Source organism: Gorilla gorilla, chromosome 5 (genome assembly GCF_029281585.2).
Source record: "Gorilla gorilla gorilla isolate KB3781 chromosome 5, NHGRI_mGorGor1-v2.1_pri, whole genome shotgun sequence".
In the NCBI taxonomy this organism is placed as follows: domain Eukaryota; kingdom Metazoa; phylum Chordata; class Mammalia; order Primates; family Hominidae; genus Gorilla; species Gorilla gorilla.
In genome coordinates this window covers 155,338,255-155,356,892 of record NC_073229.2, presented here as the reverse complement: position 1 = coordinate 155,356,892, position 18,638 = coordinate 155,338,255, and the positions used below count along the sequence as shown (strand labels likewise).

At 40.2% G+C, this 18,638-nt stretch overlaps 1 protein-coding gene across 11 annotated transcripts in view; it reads right to left on the bottom strand.

Annotated features, from left to right (window-relative positions):
- Window positions 1–17,774, bottom strand: part of AKAP7 (A-kinase anchoring protein 7) — a 152,670-nt gene extending 134,896 nt beyond the window's left edge. For 7 of the 11 annotated variants that reach the window (XR_008681146.2, XM_055391893.2, XM_055391892.2 and 4 more), the window contains exons 1-2: window positions 17,071–17,774; window positions 8,067–8,198 (exon numbers count right to left, since the gene is read on the bottom strand). Coding sequence is in view for 10 of the 11 variants with exons in the window: in XM_055391893.2 (XP_055247868.1) it covers window positions 8,067–8,198; window positions 17,071–17,326 (388 nt within the window). In the remaining variant the exon portion in view is untranslated. Of the gene's footprint in view, window positions 1–8,066; window positions 8,199–15,099; window positions 15,417–15,625; window positions 15,702–17,070 lie in introns of those variants that run through there. The other 4 variants (XM_055391896.2, XM_055391898.2, XM_055391900.2 and 1 more) reach the window with 4 other exon arrangements.
- Between the last annotated feature and the right edge of the window lie 864 nt (window positions 17,775–18,638).

Here is an 18,638-nt window from a genome sequence, read left to right as displayed (position 1 = left end):
ACATAGTGTAAAACCCCAACCCAGACTACTTTCAGGCAAAAATAAAGTAGGACATGGTTTGTCTAAATTTATTTAGTTTTCTATAATTTTACCAATAACTATTTAACTTTCCTTTGAACTGGATAATCTAAAATTTTCTTTTGTTAGGCATCACAGACAGTGTGTAGTTTTAAAATACCTAATGACAGATGGGGAAAAAAGGAATCCTGTATTTATTGCTACAGTACAGTTTTACCAACCCTTGTAATACACTTTTCTTAATTCCGTAAGCCCTGCTGATTTATCATACACTTGATACACATTGAGCCCAATCTCTCTTTTTTTTTTTTTTTTTTTTTGGGATGGAGTCTTGCTCTGTCGTCCAGATTGGAGTGCAATGGCACAATCTCGGCTCACTGCAAGCTCCACCTCCTGGGTTCACGCCATTCTCCTGCCTCAGCCTCCCGAGTAGCTAGGACTACAGGCACACGCCACCACGCCCAGCTAATTTTTTTTTGTATTCTTAGTAGAGACGGGGTTTCACCGTGTTAGCCAGGATGGTCTCAATCTCCTGACCTCATGATCCGCCCACCCTGGCCTCCCAAAGTGTTGGGATTACTGGCGTGAGCCACCGCACCCGGCCTTTTTATTTTATTTTATTTTATTTTATTTATTTATTTTTTTTTTGAGATGGAGTCTTGCTTTGTTGCCCAGGTTGCAGTGCAGTGGTGCAATCTCAGCTCACTGCAACCTCCACCTCCCAGGTTCAAGCGATTCTCATGCTTCAGCCTCCCAAACAGCTGGGACTACAAGCATGTACCACGATGCCCAGCTAATCTTTGTATTTTTAGTAGACATGGGGTTTCGCATGTTGGCCAGGCTGGTCTCCAACTCCTGACCTCAAGTGATCCGCCCTCCTCGGCCTCCCAAAGTGCTGAGATTACAGGCATGAGCCACCACGCCCGGCCCCAATATTTCTTCTCTCGTTTGCATACCACCTCTGATTTTATCTGTAAAGTTTATTTATATATGGTCAAAGTATAAAATCCATGTGCTTTTCATTACTGAACTCCATTTTATTTCTCACTTTGAAATTATAATGTAGGTTCTAAAATACAACTGGATATTATTTATTTTTAGTTTCATATGAAAATATAAGGAACAAAATATTTATGTAATCATCTAGTTTACCAATTAGAATTTCAAAAATCAATGACCATAGAACAAAATGTAGAAAAATTTGGCCACACACCCAGGACCTTTCAACTGATTATTTAGAGTAACTTCATTGGTTAGCAAAAAAGTCATCAGTTGGAGTACAGCTCATAAACCCATCTTATAAATTTAATTTATTCCACTTGTGAATTTTCATAATGATTTCAGTAGCCATTTTAATGTGTTGTAATGAATCTGGTCTTGCTGACAAAGGCTGTAACTCTCTGATTTGTGTATTTGTTTTTTTAACTGAAGCACCACGTGTCATTTTATGTAAATTATCTAATTTTTTCTCAAGTTCTATTTATTCCCTCAAAAACTACAAACAAATGAACAATGAGAAAAATTAAGTCATCCATCTGTTATTGTGGGTTCACTGTTTTCACACTTACTATTAGCTAAAAGCTGAGAATGAATTAGATTTGTTTTGATATTTTATTTTTTCTTGTTATTTAGGCAGCTAAAATCTTCGAAGTAACCATTCCTAAAATTCCTTAGCTATATGACTTAGAATACTATCTTCTATATTTCATGGAATATTTTTTTTGAGACTGAGTTTCACTCTTGTTGTCCAGGCTGGAGTACAATGGCACAATCTTGACTCACTGCAACCTCCACTTCCTAGGTTCAAGCGATTCTCCTGCCTCAGCCTCCCGAGTAGCTGGGATTACAGGCACATGCCACCACAACCGGCTAATTTTTCGTATTTTTAGTAGAGATAGGGTTTCACCATGTTGGCCAGGCTGGTCTCAAACCCCTGACCTCAGGTGATCCACCGGCCTCAGCCTCCCAAAGTGCTGGGATTACAGGCGTGAGCCACCACATCCAGCCATATATTTCACAGAATTATTCCCCTTTAGTATCTCAATAATCTTTGGCAAATTACTAAAACTTTCTAAAAAAAAAAAAAAACCTTACCTTCTCCCTCTTTAAGTTTCTATGAGGATTATGTGCTGGGTGCAGTGGCTCATGCTTGTAATCCCAGCACTTTGGGAGGCTGAGGCAGGTGGATCACTTGAGCCCAGAGTTTGAAACCAGCCTGACCAACATGATGAAACCCTGTCTCTACTAAAAATACAAAAATTAGCTGAGTGTGGTGGTGGGCACCTGTAATCCCAGCTACTCGGGAGGCTGAGGCAGAAGAATCGCTTGAACCCAGGAGGTGGAGGTTGCAGTGGGCTGAGATCGCACCACTACACTCCAGCCTGGGTGACAGCACCAGACTACATCTCAAAAAACAAAAAAAAAAGTTTCTAAGAGGATTATGTAAGAAAATGTAAAGCATTTAGCAATGTGCTGGAGGAGCTCAATATTATTATTATAAAATATTTCTCTTAAAGGGAAATGTTTTATAAATAATTTAGCAAATATATGTAAGAAAAAACCTGGTGAAACTAAATTAATGAAAATGTACTGAGGCTAGTTACATTTTAAGGACTTAACATGTATTGAGGAATTGAATCTTTCCAACAACCCTGTGAGACAGCTACCATTATTATGCCAATGTCATCGATAATGAATGAACCTGAGCCTGGAAAAAGTACACACTAGCTGAACTAACTATGTCCTCAGCTCAGCACCAATAACAGTACCTGGTACATAACACACTCAATAAATATGTGTTGAATTAATCTGGTGATTGGGCTTGTTCCAATTTTTATTCATTTTCTTATTTTTTTAACAAAAGAAAAGATATCAATCATTTATGTTATTTGGGGCAGATATTTGCCTTAACCTCTCTCATAATAACATTTGGAATATGCAGTATATGCTTCCCCAATTAATTATAGAGGATGCAGAAAACAATTTATCTTTTATTTTCTTAACTGACTCAGGGTAACCATCTATTATATCAAGTACAAAGATTCAATCTTTATTTGATATAGCATTTTTGTATAAAAAAGTTTTAGGTGAAGTTAAGTTTCAATTTATATTTTAAGATGTTTAAAATCTAAGTATTTTTTAAATGTAACAACTTGTTAGGATTAATAAGCAAAATTACGATTTCCCGTATCTCCAAAATCTTCAGTTATTACAGACTAGAATTCTGTGTGAGGTAAAATAAGAATTATAAGCATTTTACTATAAGGAGAACTCAATTCCACATTTAGGGAAGACATGACACACAAAAAAAAGAAAATCAAAAGATTTTATTTAAATGTGGCTTAAGACCAGGCATAGTGGTGCATACCTGTTTTCCCAGCTACTCAAGAGACTGAGGTGGGCAGATCACTGGAGCCCAGGAGTTTGAGACTAGCCTAGGCAACATAGTGAGATCCCATCCCTAAATAAATTCAGTAAATGTGGCTTGATAGTTAAGAACTGTGATTCCCTTAAGAGACTAGAATCAATTAAACTAAAACTCTCCACAAAGTCACACTGTGGGAAGCATCCTAAGCTATTCCCAATGGCAGAATGACTCTCCATTCTACTTTCAGATGCAGAACAGCAGCAACCCAAATGTTTTCCTGGATGGTTTACTGGGTTTATAATCAACTGACCCACAACATTTCCCTTGTAAACAGCAAAGACCCCATCCAAGTCAACCAGGCACTAAGCTGGATATTCTCCTAAAACGTGTCCACCCTATGGAGCCAAAGGTGTGGCACAGGTTGTACTGTCTCCTCATCATTTCTTTTTTGTTTTGTTTCTTGAGACAGAGTCTGGCTGTGTTGCCCAGGCTGGAGTGCAGTGGCGCAATGTCGGCTCACTGCAACCTCTGCCTACCAGATTCAAGCAATTCTCCGGCCTCGGCCTCTCTAGTAGCTGGGATTACAGGTACGTGCCACCATGCCCCGCCAATTTTTGTATTTTTAGTAGAGACGGGATTTCACCATGTTGGCCAGGCTGGTTTCAAACTCCTGACCTCAAAAGATCCACCCAACTCGGCCTCCCAAAGTGCTGGGATTACAGGTGTGAGCCATGGCACCCAGCCTCCCCATCATTTCTAAAAGATTTCCATTGTACACGCATTTGGATATTTTACTTCTAATATACTTTTATATTCTCATATTTAGTTCTAATGCATGTTATCTTCTAATTTTTAGTTATAATATTCTAAACTATAACCCTAATAAAAGTCTCTTCTTCAAAACTAACCAAAACATGTAAAGACCCATCTCACCCAACCAGACCACATGCTGCCTAATCCAGATACCACACTCGCACTGAAGGCAACGCAGCTGACAATTGAGAGACACTAACCGTTTCAAGGCGAGTTTTCCTACTGCCAAGGATTCCCCTTCCGATGATGTTTTTGTTAGCACGACTTTCCTCATTGCTCTGCCAGGGTGTCTATTAGCAAGAATTTCTTGGCAGTTAACTCACAATTTCCACACGCCAAAGAAAACTGAAGGAATCATAGGCAACAAACAACCTGAGAATTTTGAGGTTGCCATCTACCATGGAGCAAATGAGTAGACTGATTACTAAACGTACAAGAAAGCCAAATTCAGTCCATTCAAGCCACAAACTAATTGTGTTTCAGGCACAAGCACTATTATTATACCTTTCTTATGGTTTAAGGGTTGGCAATAAAACTCCCAGTTTTTGTACATTCCTATAAAAATCTCACTACAGAAAAACTAGTTAGTAGTTTCTGGTTTGCAAAGAATTGTACTATTTGTTCCTTAGTGTTTTAGTAAATGCTATTATAAAAATGAGAGAGTAAGTTGTCCCCAAATAACTAAGGGGTACGTTTCAAAGGTTTTATAAATAACATTTATTCGTTATTTTACATTTTTAGCTTCTTTCTTGCATACATTATCTCTTTTTAGCCAGAAAGCAACACTATGAGATAAACAGGAGGGAATTTTTATCCACGCTTTAAGTGTCGAAGGTCCAAGTAGATAATGAAGTAACCAAAACGTAAAACACAAGTTTTCTGTTTTTCCCTTTGTACCACGCTGCCCACGTATAAGCTGGAGCCTGGAATTTTAAATCCATCTTCCCACAAAAGTAATATAATACATGGTGGTTTGCAGTCTAGACTAACCCACAAAGACTTTTAACTCATAAAGCCTGAATTATCAAAAAGCGTATATATTAGTTAAAAGTAGACTTTTGTGGACTGGCCTGAGCCCCTAGTATACATAGATAACATCATTTCTTTGGTAAAAAATATATCATATCCTAGAGAGAAAAGATCCTGTTCATATGAAAAACTGGCCATCCCTCCAATGCACATCCTCTGAGGAAAGAGCTGTTGCTTTCAGAGCAGGAATGAAATGCATGCCACAAACACATCCAGCCCCTTCCTTCTTTCTGGTCCCAATGGCTATTAATCTCCTTAACAGTAGAGATATAAGAATATGGTGACTACAGAAACACTACTTGCTCTCTGGGATTCTGGCAGTATCTTGCTTTCCATCGCTAGTAGAAGCAATGTGTTCATATACATTAGATATATGTAAGCTATGTATAAATCAGAAGTGCCTGCAGCTGGAAGAATGAACAGACTCATCCCTTGTTCCAATCTAACTTATGCACTCCAATGGGAGTGATTCAGAGACTGGAACAAGGCTCAGAGGGAGAAACGCGGGTGAGTGAGGCCCATGGTGGGCACACAGGGCATGGCTATTCATCAGAAGCCTTCTTTATTTATATCCAAATTAGAGAAAGTAATGAAATCAGAAAGAAGTGATTGAATTTTTTAAATATATTCATTTTATTTGCTCAACAAATAGGAAATTAAGAGGAAAACATTAAATCCTTGCTAGTCTCACTTTTTTCTAAGAGTATCTTCTAATTAACAGGTATGAAAATTCTTCAGTGAAAGTTTCCCCAACAGCTGTGAAACTCACAAACATGGTTCTTCTCTACAGGGCAGTTGTAAAGGAAAATATAGGAAACACCTCTTTCTGATTCCTTCTCCCCTTGGATTATGGAATGGGAAAGACTGCTTAATAAAATACCAAAGACTTAATCATTTTAAGTATCACATCTTCCCAAAATACAAGTCAGGTTCACTGCCTCCAGAAGACAGTGTGATAAAGAGTAGTGTGGTTTCTGAGACTGGCTGAGCATCAGAATTACTTGAGATGTTTAAAAAAATTTTTAAACAAGAAGATTCCCTGGCAGGATGCAAAGGTTGAAAAAGAAGAATCTGTGCTTTTACATCGCTCTGCAGAAAATTCTGATGGTCAGATAATTTCAAGAGCACTGAATAGTTCATACTCATCCTCCAAGCCTCTACTCTTGCCAAACACCTAGGAAGGCTTCATGGACACCCTCTCCTCCGACACCCAGGTTAGATGCCTCCCTGCACACACCCTCACGTCATGCACTTCCAGAGCAGCCTGTATGGCATTCATCTTATGAGATGATAGCTGTCAACAGATTGGTTCCCCAATGAAGCTGGGAGCTTCTTGATGTTCAAGACTGTCATGTGTTTTAATATTCCCAATGTCCAGCACAATGCCTGGCTATAAATGTTCATCAAAGAAATGACTAACAAATCAGAAACCAGATTCTACAACTAGTTCTTTCCCACCGTGTGAATTTAATTTACTTAACTTCTCTAAGTCAGTTTTCTTTTCTCAAAATGAAGAGACTAAAGCAGATGATTTGTTATGCCACAGAGCCCAAGTCATGAAAAAAGCATATCAAACCACAGCAAGGCTTTATGTAAGGTTGCAAACAGTTGAATGGCGCAGAGTATGTAGTCAATAAACATCTGAATATATTGACGCTTTTCCTTATTTTCCTCCCCACAAGTAACCTGGACAATAGTCAAATCTTTAACATTTTCAGTGAAGGTAAACCCAAATATCATGGACAGTATTGTTTTTACAATGACATAAAACAGATTTTTTTTAAATTTATTTCTTTTACTAAAATAGAGATGGGGGTCTCCCTATGTTGACCAGGCTGGTCTCAAACTCCTGGCCTCAACTGATCCTCCCGTCTCAGCCTCCCAAAGTGTTAAGAACACAGGCATGAGCCACCGCATCTGGCCAAAACACAGATTTGGATATTTATGTAATTCCAGCAGTATTTCAATCAAGTAAGCATTGTTGCTTTAAAGTTTGTGAATGAAGCTCTCAAAGACTGAATCGATCCAATATATGAACATTTAATTAAAAGTTGACCTGTTCTCACTATTAGCCTGTTGAGCTCCTTTGGGGCAGTGATATTGCCCATCTTGTTCACTGATGGACCCTCCCAATGCCTAGCAAAGTGCTTAGAGGATACAGCTAGTAAACATGTGTTAGATAAATGGGTACTGCTGAAATTAGCAGTGGCTCCACAATAATCAAGGGCATTATCTAGCCCATTATTTTCAGAAGTAGCTTATAACCTAAAGAATGACCTGGCTCAACATTTTGTGAGACACGTCAATATTATCTGCGATTATTTTATCACAGATATTATTATATATGAATATAATATTATTATTATACCAATAGATATAGACAACTATTAAATAAAAAACAAGACTTGGCCAGGCACGATCATTCACATCTGTAATCCCAGCACTTCTGGAGGCCAAGGCAGGAGGATGGCTTGAGCCCAGGAGTTTGAGACCAGCCTGGGCAACATGGCAAGACCCCATCTCTACAAAAAAAATAAAAACGTAGCCAGATATGGTGCCACACACGCCTGTGGTCCCAGCTACCTCCCACCAGGAAGCTGAGGTGGGAGGATACTTAAGACTGGGAGGTCAAGGCTGCAGTGAACTGTGATCACACCACTCCAGCCTAGATGACAGAGCGAGACTGTGTCTCAAAAAACTAGAATAAATGAAATGAAATCAAAATTAAAACTCAAAAACATAAGTATTAAAAGTGAAACAACTTATAAAGAAAAAATATATATAACTAAATTTACTACTCATTGCTTCTAAATACGTGTTTACTTAATAAAGTACTTACTTCCACAGTCATCCTGAATATCTACAGTAGCAAACGGCATGTCTACCAGAGAATCCATAGTATTGGCTTCAAATTCCTCTGACATTTTCTTTTTTCTTGATACATTTTCACACTCATTGGAATTAATTCCTCCTTTAACATATCACAAACAGAAAAAAAAGGATTATTTGTTATTATTTAAACATATCCTAAATGAAAATAACTCAGCTCACTGATTTCGATATAAATTAACATCTGTTAAGAAATGTAGTACTTGTGTTCAAATATATCATAAAGCTATTTATATAAACATTTATACCACATTCTATATTTTTGTACACTTATAAAGCTTTAATCATTTTCTAAAACACAGTATTCAATGTATGATCAGATGAAAACTGAGTCAATCAATAATCCTCAAGTTCTTTTATAGCTATATTTTAATTCTAAAACTATGTTTTTTTCACGTACCTTTTAAAACAACCAGCAAGGTTTGTCAGTCATTCTCATTCTTATTTTTAGCAATATCACTTATGTGTTCTTATTTGTACAAGTTCTGGCCTATAATTTTTTCTTCAATAAAGACTTTTGTTTCTCTCCATCATTACATTTAACACTGGATATTTAGTTAAAAATACATGGTTATAAATATGCTTTTCTGAAAATTCAATTATTAAAAAGCAAATGATCTTACAGTTTCCCTAACTCCTCTCCCATGGTCATATACTAACTTTAAAGCCATATTTCCTGTTTGGTCTTTTTTTGTTTTCTTGCTGCGGGTAGAACAATCATATACCTTGGGTGGAGGTAAGAGAAAGAAGGTGTATGTTTAAATTGATAAAGTTAATTGCTAAATTTATCAGATGGTGGTCTCCCCAGAGCCATTATAACCCATGCCTTTATTGACAGACACAAATGCTGTCTGAACTAATAAGATTGAACAGAATCCTGGAATACTAATATAATTTTTACTCTACATATTTACTAAAGACTAATTTACCACTCAAGATGTTTAAGAAGTCCTTTAATTCATTCTCTTGTAATACTCTATTTTCAGACACAATACATGTAAAACACAGTCCATTAAGAATATGGCTACAACATAGCTATGATGATAGGCCACAGTTAACATACAAGCCAAAAAACACACATTTTTACTGCAATTTGATTAATCTCTACTATTGTTCACACACACACACCCCTGTTGTATTAGTCCATTCGCATTGCTATAAAAGAATACCTGAGGCTGGACAATTTCCAAACAAAAGAGGTTTAGTTGGCTCCCAGTTCTGCAGGCTGTACACAAAGCACCATGCCAGCATCTGCTTTGGTGAGAGCCTCAAGAAGCTTAAAATCATGGTGCAAGGCAAAGGGAAGCCAACATGTCACACGTCAAGAAAAACAGCAAGACAGAGAGGCAGAGATGCCAGCCTCTTTTAAGCAACCAGATCTCACATGAACTCATTACCGCAGGGAGGGCACCAAGGCATTCACGAGAGATCTGCCCCCATGACCCAAACACCTCCCATCAAGCCCCATCTCCAACATTGGGGATTACGTCTCAACATGGGATTTGGAGGAGACAAACATAAAAACTATTATCATTCTGCCCCTGGCCACCTAAATCTCACTGCAAAATATAATCATCTCTTCCCAATAGTCCCCCAAGGTCAACTTGTTCCAGCATTAACTCAAAAGTCCAAAGTCTCATTTGAGACTCAAGGTAAGTTTCTTCCACCTATGAGCCTGTAAAATCAAAAATAAGTTATTCACCTCCAAGATACAAAGGTGGTACAGGTATTGTGTAAACACTCCCATTCCAAAAGAGAGAAATCCAAAAGAAAGGGGCAACGGGCTCCACGTAAGTCCAAAACCTAGCAGGGGAGACAATAAACCTCAAAGCTCCAAAGCTCTCCTTCTACTCCATGTCCCACGTCCAGGGCACACTGGAGCAAGACATGGGCTCTCAAAGCCTTAGGCAGTTCTGTCCCTATGGATTTGCAAGGTGAAGCCCCTGTGGCTGCTCTCACAGGATGGAATTGAATGCCTGCAGCTTTTCCAAGCTCAGGGTGTAAGCTGCCAGTGGCTGTATCATTCTTGGGTCTGGAAGGTGGCAGCCCCCTTCCCACAGCTCCACTAGGCAGTGCCCTGGTGGAGACTCTGGGTGGGGGCTCCAATCCCACATTTCCCCCCAGCATTGCCCTAGAAGAGTTTCTCTGTGAGGGCTCCACCACTGCAGCAGGCTTCTGCCTGAGCACCCAGGCTTTCTGGTACATCATCTGAAATCTAGGTGGAAGCTGCCATGCCTCTTTCACTCTTGCATTTATTCTGTGCACCTGCAGGCTTAACATCACATGGAAGCCCCCAAGGCTTACAGTGGCTTGTGCTCTCCAAAGTGACCAGAGCTGTAGCTGGGGCCTTTTGAGCCACAGCTGGAGGTGGAGAAACTGAGATGTGGGGAGCAATGTCCCAAGGCTGCACATGGCAGCATGCCCCTGGGCTTGGCCCCTAAAACCATTCTAGGCCTCCAGGTCTGTGATCGGAGAAGCTGCCCTGGAGATTTCTGAAATCCCTTCAAGGCCTTTTTCCCATTGTCTTGGCTATTAGGAATTGCCTCCATTTTAGTCATGCTAATCTCTCTAGCAAGTGGTTCCTTCACAGCCCACTTCAATTCCTCTCCTGAAAATGTTTTTTCCTTCTTTACCACAAGCCTAAGCTGCAAATTTTCCAAATTTTTATGCTCTGCTTCCCTTTTAATTACAAGGAAAGCAACTTTAAGTCATTCCTTTGCTTCCATATCTGATTGTAGGTCATCAGAAGCTGCCATGCTACTTCTTGAATGCTTTGCTGCTCAAAAATTTCTTCCCACTGCACTCCACCCTGGGTGACAGAGTGAGACCCTGTTGCAAAAAAAAAAAAAAAAAAGAAAGAAAGAAGTTTCTTCTATCAGATACTCTAAGTCATCACTTCTAAGTTCAAACTTCCACAGATCCCTAGGGCATGGACACAAGGCAGCCAAATTCTTTGCTAGGGCATAACATAGAGACATTAACTGCAGTTCCCAATAACTTCCTCATATCCATCTCCAACCTTGTTAGATGGGCCTTCACTGTCCATATTTCTATCAGCATTTTGGTCACAACCACTTAACCAGTCTTTAAGAAGTTCCAAACCTTCCCTCATCTTCCTGTCTTCTTCTGAGCCCGCCAAACTCTTCTAACCCCTGCCCATTACCCAGTTCCAAAGCCACTTCCACATTTTCAGGTATCTTTACAGCAACACCCTACTCTTTAGTACCAATTTTCTATCTCAGTCCATTTGCATTGCTGTAAAGGAATACCTGAGGCTGGGTAATTACTAAAGAAAAGTTTATTTGGCAGGCTTTACACAAAGCATAGTACCAGCACCTGCTTCTGGTGAAGGCCTCAGGAAGGTTATAATCATAGTGGAAGGCAAAGGGAAGTCAATGTGTTACATGGTGAGAAAAGGACCAAGACAGAGAGGTGGAGGTAGCAGCCTCTCTTAATCAACTAGACCTCTTCTGAACTCATTATCACAGGGAGGGCACCAAGCCATTCATGAGGGATCCACCCCATGACCCAAACACCTCCCACCAAGCCCCACCTCCAACACTGGGGATAACATCTCAACATGAGATTTGGAGGGACAAATATCCAAACTATATTACTATATTCTGAATAAAAGCAAAAAACAACAAAGCCTTTTTTAATTAATTAAGTTCAATGTCAAAAAACCCTAATAATACATTCTTAATAATGTTACTATTTATATTAGAGTTCAAATTTTAGGAATTATGAATGCCTCATACACAGGTGTTCAACAACTGTCAGTTCACTATGAGTCTATTCATAAACTCGCAAATATGTGAAAAATGCGAGAACAAGTTAAATGCCTCTTTTCTATTTTTATGCTTATGTTTTAAAAGCACAAATGCAGCTTAGGCTTAAATAAAAGTTTTCATAGATGAATACACATCCTGTACCTTTGGGCACATGCAGCTACACATAAAGGATCACCACTGACCATGTACGTTACACTTGAAAAGCTAGTAATAAAACATGCAACTAAATAGAAACAAGGCTGAATGAAAATCAGAACAAAATGAAATAAACCCAACCATTGTTTTTCCTCTATTTTATTCTCAATCTAAGAATTTAGTGACATAAAATTTACCTATTTAACACCGTCATCTCACTACTAGCTTCCAAGTTCTTGTGCTACTTGGAAATACAGATTCTTAGCAATAAGTGAGGAAGAGGAAACTTAATTTTGGGCTTCAACACATTTTGAAGGCAAAAGAAAGAATACAATGATGAATTAAATTAAGTCAATTTTTAAATAAGAAAAGTTCGCGAAATCGCTTAACTTTTGGTTTCTCCTGAGCTCAATTAATCACCAACAATTAGAGAGCAAGTGCTATGGACTTCATTCTGGCTATACCAAAGAGAGAATCACATGGTAACAATGGTAATAATAGTAACTGCACATTAGAATCACCTGCAGAGCTTTAAAAAAAAATCACTAGAACGCATGTGTGTCACTCCAGCCAATTAAATCAGAATCTCTGGAGATTAGGCCAACCTCTGGTATTTTTTTAAACCTCTGCAGAGTAATTCCGATGTGCAAGAGTGGTTTTCCAATTGAAAACCACTGCTCCAGAAGATCCCCTTTCACTTCTTCTATACCTTGACCTCACACCAGACTAAGAGATTGTGTGAACAGTTAAGAACAATCAACTTCAAAGTAAAACCTTAGATCAGACCTCTACCGTCAGGGAAAACCTTGCAGATCCCCAGCTCAGGGCTGAGTTAGGTAATCCAATCTTCTAGGCACCTAGTGCTTCCTCCAATCACTGCATGTATACTTTATGTTATACATGTCCGTTTATCTGTCTTATCCATTAGATTCTAAGGTAAAGTGACCATACAATTCACCAAACCAGGACACTTTTGAAAGTGAAAGGGACAACTTCCTTTAACTGCACTCCATCATGTGTGGTCACCATAGTCGAAGTTCCTTAAAAGCCTTGTCTTATTCTCCTTTGATTCCTCCATGCCTAGCACTGAGTTCAGCTCACAATAGGTGCTCAATAAATTTTTACTGAATGAATAAATGTGATAAAGGTAAGTCCACATTTGAGAGTGGTTAGTAAGTCACTAGTAGCCAGTGTAGATAGCTACAATGCAATACAGCTATCTCACTGCCCATGAAAAATAATTCCTGGTATTTAGTGGCAGCCTCAGCACATCACAGATTCTCTCATTTTCACCAGATGAATAAAGGAAAAGTACTAGTATCCCATTTGACATGAAAATAAAAATTAAAGCATAACATAACTTGTTCAACATCATTCTTTACCTTGCTAAATACAGCATATTAAACTCAAATGCAATGTTACATCAAAATCCACAGGAGTCTAGAACTTGAAATACAAATAACTATCTTCTCTTAAGCTATAGAATAATAGGAATTATTAACTCAACAATTTTTGAGATAGGAATTATTAACTCAAAAAAAAGGAGTGCCACTTTCAAATAAGTCTTGAAAGAACTGCTGGTCATTCTATAGAACAATGTTTCTCAAACCAAATATTTAGAACACTTCCTCCAGTTCTCTAAGCTCTAGTGTTTGGGCAAAGGTTGGTAGATGTGAATTAAATACACCAGTCATAACTACACTTTCTCTTATAGAAGGTATAAATATTTTGCTTTTGGAAAACTGCCTTAAAATAACGAACTCTTAGAGCATTTAAACTCTTTTAAGTTCATTGGGTTGAGTACTTAAAAGTCTCCTACAATTTGTTCTAACCATAGTTAAAATTCTATCTTTTGTATAAATCCAAATAAAAGTTATGCTTCCAAATGCATTAATAACATAAAGATGAGGTGAAGCTGGTAAACTATTAATATGTCTGTTACTACTACTAACAACAGCTAACATTTAAGTGCATGCTTGAAGCCAGGCACAGCTGGAAGCACTGGGAGGAACTCATTTAATCCACACAACCACACTATGGAGAGGTACTATTATGATGCTCATTTTACAAACTAGCTGATTAAATAAGTACTTGCTCAAGGGTAAAACTAGTGGGTCTTGGGGCTGGAACTGGAATCCAGCCACTCTATGACCATTATGCCCTTTCTGGCACCACACACTGCCACCTTATTATACACTGACTATAGCAATGTAAATGGAGGCAATCCTTTCAGAAAGCAATCTGGCAATAGACCAGAAGCCACAGAAATATTCTTCTGATGTTCTTCTTACTGCTATCTGGTTATCTATCATCCATGCTCAAAGATTCACCACAGCTTTCTTTAAACAAAAAAGGAAAAGTGGAACAAAACTTAAATGCCTAATAACAGGGAAATGGTACAATAGCCAAGATTTGGAAGCAATTTAAGTGTTGGATAACTAAGGTTATCCAATGGAAAAACGAAATATGGTACATATATACAATGGAGTACTATTCAGCCATACAAAAGAATAAGATCCTGTCATTTGCAACATGGATGGAACTGGAGATCCTTATGTTAAGTGAAACAAGCCAGGCATAGAAAAACAAACTTTCTATGTTCTCACTTATTTGTGGGAACTAAAATTAAAACATTTGAACTCATGGAGATAGAGAATAGAAGAATGGTTACCAGAGGCTGGGGAGGGTGGTGGAATGGGTGGGGGGAACATGGATGGTGACTGGGTACAATGAAATAGAAACAATGAAAAAAATAGGGAAATGGTTAAACGAAGCATGCTCGTGACAATGACAACTACGAACAATGACTATGAAGAATGCAATGACAGAAAAAAGCTAACAACAAATGCCAAGTTTTTAGAAAGGAGATATAAAATTGCATATGCTCTATGATTTACAATTATGTGGCCAAAGGCTAAACAGTATAAACTGCTTGTAAATGCTGACAACTATATTGAATATATTCATGTTTCTCATTTCTGCTATTCAAACGTTTCAAAATTGAATATTACCTAAGAAAAACAATACATACATTTTAAGTATATTATAAAACCATACCTTTAAATATATGCAAATATTCAAATACAGGTGAAGCAAATGCCTTCATCAAAAACAGGCCAACAGGGCGGGCCGGGTGAGGTGGCTCACACCTGTAATCCCAGCACTTTGGGAGGCCGAGGCAGGTAGATCACGAAGTCAGGAGATAGAGACCATCCTCACTAACACGGTGAAACCCCATCTCTACTAAAAATACAAAAAATTAGCCGGGCGTGGTGGCACACACCTATAGTCCCAGCTACTCGGGAGGCTGAGGCAGGGGAATCGCTTGAAGCTGGGAGGCGGAGGTTGCAGTGAGCCGAGATTGTGCCACTGCACTCCAGCCTGGGCGACAGAGCGAGACTCTGTCTCCAAAAAAAAAAAAAAAAAAGAGAGAGAAAAGGGTATGGAGAGTTCTCCCACTGTCACACAAAATGCAGGTTTCCTATCTGGATAATAAATCACTACTCAATTTTGTGAAGTAAGTCTCTCATCACTCTACTAGGTAAATAGTAAATTTATCCCAGCTGAGCAAGTTGGCTCACACCTGTAATCCCAGCACTCAGAGGAGGACTGCTTGAGCCCAGGAGTTCAAGCCTTGGTGACATGGCAAGACCCCGTCTCTACAAAAAAAAAAAACAAAAATTAGTCAGGCAAGTTGGCACAGACCTGTAGTCCCCGCTACTTGGGGAGGCTGAAACAGGAGGTTGGCATGATCCCAGCCGATCTAGGCTGCAGTGAGCCATGATCGCGCCAGTGCACTTCCACCTGAGCAACAGAGGAAGACCCTGTCTCTAAATACATATATACATATATACATACATACATAAGTACATACATAAATAAGTTTATTCCTAAGAACAACTGGAAAGGGCCAAGGGCATCCATTCTAGTCCTGGCTTAGCTACTAAAAATAGTATTAGCATCTTACACGTTAGTAAATGTTGACAGCTGCGTAGAAATCAAAAAGTTACTTGACCTCCAGGCTTTCCTTTCCTCCTCATAAAACGGGAACAAAAGTAAAATCCAAATTATTAGGGAGAAATGGACAAAACAAGTTAATAGTGTCCGAAAATGGATGAAAGGAGGAAGTAACCTCCACAAACATCTTAAACTTTATGAATAAGGAAAATATACAGATATGCTAACAGGATCCTGAATTGCAAAGCCACGGCACTTAAACAAGGAACTGGAGTATGGCTCTTTTCTCCTTAACAATTTCCATTCCCATGCATTTCCTAAATGCAAAAACTCACTGTCATCATTCACTTAACAATTGTCAATATATTCACACGATTAACTGCTATTTCTACAGTACACTTTAACGTTTTTATGCTTTTTATACTCTTCTATGAGTTTATCCTATGAAACTCTTGCAGAGGAGCACCTTTTCTCTAATTGGTTTGCGGACCCTTTTACCGAAAGTCCACCCCTAACTCGCTCTACTCACAAAGTTCAGTTCACAACAAACGCTGACCTAAACTGGAAATTCATTCCGGGCGCTAGTGTAGACTTGGCGCCAGTTTTAAAAGCGGTCATGTCCAAACCTGGCAGAAAATCCTAAATGAGACAGTATGGTGGTTCGGGTGCTTAATATTTGTGATATAAGATAAAATCGAGATTTTACTAGGTTTTGTTTACATTTACCCACATCAACACCGTCGGAAGGAATGTGTACTGGCATGAACTTTGTGCAAAGGGTCACAGGATGAGAAAGGGAGAAAGAAAAGTGAAACTCGGGGATGGGCTCATACCCCCGCCTCCTGTCGGACCCACAATGCGTGCATTAAAACGCTTCGCTACAGGCAGCACTGATGTACACCCCGGTTGCACCGGGCTTGTCGGTGCTACCCTGAGTCCTTTTGGGAAGGAGGGAGACTCGGAGAAGGGCCGGCGCGGGTCAGGCCCTCCCAAAGTTCGAGCGCAGAGCAGGCCCAGGCCCCCGCGGCTCCTGTCGCCCCCGCCCCGGCCCGCTGGACAGCCCGGTCTCACCCGCTTCGGGGCGCTCCATGGTCGCGGCGCATGCGGGCGGCGCGTCTGGGCTGGCGGCAGCGGCGGTGGCGGGCCGCGTCCCGGGGCCGGAGGCGAGGCCGAGGCGGAGGCCAGGGCGGGGCTCGGGGCCTGAGGGCGGTGCGCTGGGCCGGGGCGGGGTCCAGCGACAGGCTGCTGGGGCCCGGGCCGCGGAGGCCAGGCCTGCGGAAGCGCGGAGCTTCCCAAGCCGCAGCCGCAGCAGCCGCAGCACCCGCATGCCAGGCCGGACGCCGGAACAAGCCGGAAGGGGCCGACCCGAGTCGCCGGTGGTACCCGGATTCGGGCGAGAGGCGCGGATGCGCTCGGGCAGGGCGGGGGAAACTAGGGACGGCGACTGCGGCGTCACGGCAGCCCAGGTCGTCTCGACTCTGCAATGCGACGCTGGGTCTTCGCCTGCCTCCCGAGCCCCGCGGCCTCCGACGGCCTTTGGCAGCCCTCATTTATTTCCCGTGGCGCAGCCTTTCCCGTCCCACGCTTTCAAGGGCGAGATTGGGACTAGGATGAAAGAATTCTCTGGCCTGGTGTCTTTTGAGAATCCATGTGCTTAGTTTTGCAATCAGGGTTCTGATTGCAGAATATTTGGGAAGAGCGAAATGTACAAGAACGAGACCTTGTACTTCTGTATAATGAGATACTTTATTTACCTTACTTTTAAAAAATGCAAATTGTGACAGTCTCTAATTTTTAACAATGATGTTATGTTTAGACATTAAGAGGAAACCAGTTGCTGGTTCTTGTAGTATAAGGTACTGCAGTGAGTAAATTGGAAGAAAAAGAAATTTACTTAGTTTAAAAAAATAAAAACCTTTCACTTGAAACGGAATGCTATTGGGATTGGTTTTAGTGCGAAGAAACCAGGGGTTAAGAACATTAGGTGCATCCGTCCACAAATTAGCGCCTTTCGTGAATAATAACACTTCGCTTATGTTGAATGCATCGTAGAATAGGGATGGAAGAAAAGAAGACCCCTACACAGCCACAACAGCTGGCGTAAAGGCTGCACACTAGAAGTCGGCAAACTAGTTACTCTGATTTTCAAATAATTCTAACACGTTGAGTTTCTGATGCCCATTTATGGGTTGGTAGGAAAGTACAACCAGTTCCCCTAATATTTATTTAATGCTTGAGCTCTGTGCTGAGGATGTGCAGGTAAGACAGGTCTTTTACTTATGGAGCTGATCATATAATAGCAGAGAAAGAAACATAAGTAACTGCAGAAATAAAAGCTGCAAAAATGTGGTCCACATTCATAGTGAAGAGGATGAGAATATGCCACCCCAAATATGCCACTTCAGCATAAGGATTATTCTTGAGCTTAAAACAGTTCAGAAACTAAAGACTCAGGAACAACTTTGACCTCCCCCTTTCTGCCTAAAAGCAGGACATAAATTTCCCTTCGTAAAGGTGACATAAATTTTTATTTTTAAAGCTTCACCAGGCCGGGCCCAGTGGCTCACGCTTGTAACCCCAACACTTTGGGAGGTCAAGGCGAGTGGATCACTTGAGTCCAGGAGTTTGAAACCAGCCTG